We start from the raw sequence: 6,000 nt of genomic DNA, 5'->3' as shown, positions 1-6,000 counted from the left end.
GGAGTACCCAGGACTCCAGCAATGTCCGTTCAAGCCCCTGCGGGAGGCTCCTGAAGAGAATGAATGAAGGTCTTACAACTTCACTTTGAATGCTGGCTCTCCATGGACTTGCCCTCCAAGTAACACACGATAAAAAATATCTGTGACTTCTACATACTCATAACTTAATCATTCTTGGCTTGAAGATACAGCACACTTGGTGCTATACAGGAAGAATAAACTGTAGACAAAATTTCAAACACAACTCTTTCCAGCTGAGGGTGGGGAAAGGGGAACTCAGTCCTTGTGGAGATTGGTCCACAGTTTACCTGTTCACTACATTCACATTTTCAGGCCAGGCGCTTCCCTGTCACACAGAACTACCACCAGCTGGCCTTGCAACACACTAAGCTAGAGAGAAGAGAGGTGAACAGTCCAAATGATGCTGGAAACAAAACAGGCTTATCCATTCATACATCCTCCAACACATTCTTATTAGTCATCGAACAGTCCTCTCAAAAGATGAAGGGCTTTAATAAGATATTAACAACTGAGTTTTCTGTGGAATAAGAATGTCTAGCTTGGGGTATTTCAGCATTTCTTCCCAGTTACATATGCCCTACCCTGTTGCTTAAATGGTAAATAGCCTCAAAAACTCTCCCCCTTTACTTCTTTGTGAATCCACAGCATTTTAGGACTATTTCGTCAAAACCATATTCAAAGAGAGTCTTTTTCAATAAAGAGTCTTTTTCAAATAAAGTACGTGAACTTACCAGAAGATGCTGTCTTTTAAGAAGTTCCTCTTTAACCCCATAAGAAATAACCCTTCCCCACTCAGTTGTGGTCAGAAGCCCAAATCCACAGCCTAGGATCTTCAACCCATATTTCACTAGAAAATGTTCTAAGTCAACCAAAACTATGTCTTCAGAGATGGAGTGCCTCAGTCAACACAGTAACCCCAAGAGTTCAGGGGCTCTATGGGGAGGGAGAGAGAGGATGGGGAGGGGAGGAAAAATCCTTAAGAAACATTAAGATTTTCCTCAGCATTGCCTTCCCCTCGCCGGACAATGGCTGAGAACACCAGAAAAGTTGCGTTAATAAAACTGCATAGGGTCTACACTGCACAAAGTTCTCTGCTACCAGTTACAATGATCCTCTTCCTACTTCATCTTTCCAATACATCTTGCAAGGTTTGTTTTCAAAAAAGACATTACAGGGTTTCCCTGGTGGCGCAGTGGTTGAGAGTCCACCTGCCGATGCAGGAGACACGGGTTCGTGCCCCGGTCCGGGAGGATCCCACATGCCGTGGAGCGGCTGGGCCTTTGAGCCATGGCCGCTGAGCCTGCGCGTCCGGAGCCTGTGCTACGCAATGGGAGAGGCCACAACAGTGAGAGGCCCGAGTACCACAAAAAAAAAAGGACATTACAAGTTGGCGAGCTTCTGCTTACAAAAATCAGTCAAATCCTTTCCCCTTCACCACTATTAAATCCATCCTATTCCTGAGCTTTATTCCCCCCAAGTAAACCAAACGTAGGCAACTTAACACTCCAGAATCAACAAAGGACAACGTTCCAGTGTGTGTTCAGGAAACGAAAGAAAGGCTTCTCTGCAAATGTACAGTAGAATTGAAGACTATTCGTAGCTGTTGATGATCTGTAGAAACATTTCCAAGGTTCTTTGAACAAAAGATTTCGATTCAAGCAAGATCACAAAGAGGATGATGACAGAGTCCTAACTGTGCCTTGGTGTGTGTTCCATTGGCTCCGCTTGGGCGAGTGACTGTGGCCGCTGTTGCCTGGATGTGGAATTCCTTTGCCCTCCAATCTCCACACACACGAAGCACATTAAAGAATAAAAGGTGGGCTTCCCTGGTGGCGCAGTGGTTGAGAGTCCGCCTGCCGATGCAGGGGACACGGGTTCGTGCCCCGGTCTGGGAAGATCCCACATGCCGCGGAGCGGCTGGGCCCGTGGGCCATGGCCGCTGAGCCTGCGCGTCCGGAGCCTGTGCTCCGCAACGGGAGAGGCCACAACAGTGAGAGGCCCGTGTATCGCAAAAAAAAAAAAAAAAAAAAAATCAAGAATAAAATGTTTATGTCACACCTCTTCCGAGAGGTTTAAAGCGCCGTATGTTACCACATGAATCCTCACAACACCCCTGTGAGGTAGGTAGGCGGGGACTATTGTTACCCCCACTTTACAGGTGAGGGAAATGAGGCACACAAGAATTAAGGGACTTGCCCAGAATCACACAGCTAGCCACTGGCAGGGCTTAGGGTAAAACTCATACTGGCTAGCACCTAGCACAGTGCTTTGCACATAGTAGGTGTTCACTGAATATCTATGGATTTTATTTGACTTATATCTCAACATACAATATACACACAGGAAATACAAGCAGCCACCACAGAACATTTATCTCCTACATTCCTTCTGATGACATCTCTCCTGACTTTGAACCCTGCTGGATGAAGGATGTTCAAGAATCCATCTTGCACCTCAGCCCTCGGGTTGCAGCGGATCGATGTACACACCATCTGTGGACAACCTGCTCTTGCACCTGCTCTACCACACAATCTTAGTTTTCTAATGAAAACAAAAGTGGATTTCAGGAACCATGCTGACTTTTTTTTTTGCCGGTTTGTTTTAAACGGAGCCATCGGAATGGTTCTGTGTCTTGTTTGTACAAAAAAGAAATAAGGCTGCTCTAGTCCAGTTAGCTTGTGAGAACTGTGCCAAGCACGAAGATCTCCTCCCAGCTCGGATGGATTTCTACCTGGGAAACTGGACTGACCCCAGGGAATGGCAGCTCCAACAGAGGAGGGTCAGCAGGGCTGAATGTCACTTGCACTGTTCATGGTCTGTGTAGTCATCCAAGTCCACATCAGAATCAAAGAGCGAGTGTCCAGTGAAATCCGTGTCTGGGGTTCTGGAGAAACTGTTCTCTGCTCCCTCATCTTCAAAGGTCTCTGTCCTTGAGTAAGAGCTGAAATCCAGCAGGGGCGTATGCGTTTTGCTGCCTTCACAGCTCTCCTCAGACTCATAGATGGTGTTGTCATCATCATGGTGCCACTCAGGCCAGAATTTCCTCCTTATCCTCTCACAGTACATGGCAAGATTGATCAGCTCACCTGCAGGGTGGTGAGGAAAGCGAGGGTTAGTTCTCAAAGGCAGCAATCTACCAGCCACTTGGCTTTCTGGGAAACTTAGAAGGATGGGGTAGAGTAGGCATTAACCATGCTTTTCCACAGAGGCACTGTCAAAATGTTTAGATTTTTATACACAGAAGGAGAAAGGTGAGTGGGAAAAGTTAAATTCAGTGAACGGGCTGAATGAAATTTCGGAGTGAGTCCGATGGTGGTGAGAAGTGAGGGGGTAGCTTATCCAAAATGGCAGCTAAACTACCATCATTTGGCTTTGTGAAATATTTTATTATTTTATGTTTGCATATCAAGAGAACTAGTGCTTCGACTGCTTCATATCTAAATTAATTTACAGTCCATGAAAACACACCAACTGTTAGCTGGATTAAGTCAGCCAGAAGTGATCCTTCATTCCACAAATATTTGTAGTGTCATTATGCGCTGGTCAGTATGCCAACTAGTTGAAAAAAAATTAGGTTAGGATGGAAATTTTGCCCTGAATCATCCATAAAATAGGTAACTCAGAATTGTCTTTATAGATGAGCATGCCTGTAAACATACTTAGTAAAACAGAGATTTTTTTATTTTTTAAATAAAATTCAACAGTGCACCCACGATTGGGTTCGCTGGGTTTGGTCGTTGGTCTACTTCTTTTTCCCGTGAATCAAAGGAACATTTTTGTTAAGTTGCTAAAATTGTCCAGGCATTCATCTGAAATACGGCACGGTATATGGCTTTCATTTCCTAATTCCAAATGAAAAATGTAGAAAGAGGGTGAGTTTTTGCTTTTGATCCACCAGATGGCAACACTCCACATAAGTATATAATTTGTCACTGTCTCTTATAGGACTTTATTGCCCTAAGAATATTCTCTGGATGTTTATTTTTTTAAAGTTATATAAACATTCACTTATTGTGTAGGTAATCCATGTTTTATTGCAGGAAATTAGAAAATACAGATAAGCAAAAAATAAAAGAATTACCAATAATCCCATTTGCCATAATAACATTTTCATTTAAACTCTTCCTGAAATTTATATATTTATATATGCATTTACATATATTTACATTTGCTATATAGTATTTACTATATATTCTGTTTCCTATGCTACTTTCTTCACTTAGCAACATATAATGTAAACCTTTTAATTTCACTCCATGACCACCTTGATAATTGCATAGTACTTCATTATACAGATGTACCATAGTTTCATTTTGTTTTTTCCAATCCCCTATTATAGCCATTTAGGCTGTTTCTATATTAACAGCTCTAGTGGTTATAGCCTGTAACTACTCTATTTTATTTTCTATCAGAGAAAATAATATATGCTCATTTTGGAAAATTAGAAGTCTGTATACAGAAATGGTATAAATATACATTATATATATATATATATATATATATATATATATACACACACACACACATAAAGAAGAAAACAAAAGCACCTATAATCTAACCAATCCAAGGTAATCACAATTAACATTTTGGTGTGATTTCTTTCAGTATTCTTTTCTATTTATTTATTGTCATTATTATCATTACCTGTCACTTTCTGTAACATTATAAGCATTTTCCCACTAAAATTTTTCAAAACTTGATTGCTGTTCTGCTTAAATACATCTGTTACAAAACATAATAAGGCAAATCCCCCTGCTTCATGGATCCTGTAAACCAGTGGATTTGTATTGGTTCCAGGTCACCATTTTCAGTCTTCTCAGATCAAAATAGTTCAACTCACACTTATATGAGTCCATTCTGATTGCCCCCAACTCGAAGACTTTCTGTATGCGCTCGGAAGCTAAGAAGCCAACATCATTGCTCCTTTTTGGGCAGATGCACGCAAAACTTTCCCTTATTTTCTCCCTCAGGGAAGCAGTTACGAAATGCCTCACCAGGTATTGCTGGCAACCAAAAATTAGATAAAGACACAGAAGCAGCAGCAAGGGGCCATTGGGGGCAGGGAATATCAAAGATGAATTGTGGTCACTTCACAGCAGGCCCTGGGGACAACCCTGTTTGCTTCAATCAAGTCCATTCCCAGAAAGTAAGAATCTAGTCACAATGTCCGTGGGATCTACACAATATATGACTGTCTCTACTTCTTTTGTAGCCGTTCTCTCTACAGCCTGTTTCTTTACCTTTCTCCCAGGATAGCTGCCCCCTTCATGACTGTGTGACATTAGAACCCCTTCAGTCTGCAATAATAAAAATTAATAAATAGCACACATGTATATAGGCCTTACTGCGTACCAGGCACTACTTGAAGTGCTTTATTTATTGTTGAATTATATTAACTCCCATCCCTAGTCCTGGCAACAATCCTATGAGGCAGGAACTATTAATATCTCCATCTGTAATAGGAAAACTGAAGCAACAGAGAGGTTAATTAACTTGCCTAAGGTCACGTAGCTATAGAGTGGCTGAGCCAGGATTCAGACACAAGCAGTCTCCAGACTCCATTCCCTTCACCATGACTGGACTCTGTCTCTCTCCTGATGAGCCGACAGCCTGGCCTGGGAATTAATAGCTTCCCACTACCTGTTACAGCATATTTTTCTGTAATTCTTTCTGGAGTCTCAAGAATTTTGAGGAGACAGGTGTCGTCACTCAAAGATAATGGGCTGTCATGAAGAAGAGATCCCTCTATCACACAGTGAAGAAAGGGTGTGCTTTTTGATAAGCAAGGGCTGCGAGCTCACATGCCCATCCTCATATCCTGCCCCTGATAAAAAGAGTGAAACAAAGAGTGAAAATCTACAGTTGAGTTCTCCGTTTATCTGGTTTTCCCAATCCTTGCTTGTTCCTAGATTCTCCACCAGCTGACCCACTCAATGTGCTACCAGCCAAAAAGAATGAAAAAAGTCGGCAGTAGAAACA

At 42.1% G+C, this 6,000-nt stretch overlaps 1 protein-coding gene across 3 annotated transcripts in view; it reads right to left on the bottom strand.

Moving 5' to 3' along the window:
- Positions 1 to 2,310: 2,310 nt before the first annotated feature.
- Positions 2,311 to 6,000, bottom strand: part of FAXC (failed axon connections homolog, metaxin like GST domain containing) — a 71,076-nt gene continuing 67,386 nt past the window's right edge. For all 3 annotated transcript variants that reach the window (XM_060115141.1, XM_060115140.1, XM_060115139.1), the window contains one exon: positions 2,311 to 3,107. In XM_060115141.1, the coding sequence (XP_059971124.1) occupies positions 2,818 to 3,107 (290 nt within the window). In that variant the 3' untranslated portion in view covers positions 2,311 to 2,817. The remainder of the gene's footprint in view (positions 3,108 to 6,000) is intronic.

This window comes from Mesoplodon densirostris, chromosome 12 (genome assembly GCF_025265405.1).
Source record: "Mesoplodon densirostris isolate mMesDen1 chromosome 12, mMesDen1 primary haplotype, whole genome shotgun sequence".
NCBI lineage: Eukaryota > Metazoa > Chordata > Mammalia > Artiodactyla > Ziphiidae > Mesoplodon > Mesoplodon densirostris.
This window is presented reverse-complemented; position numbering and strand designations above follow the sequence as displayed.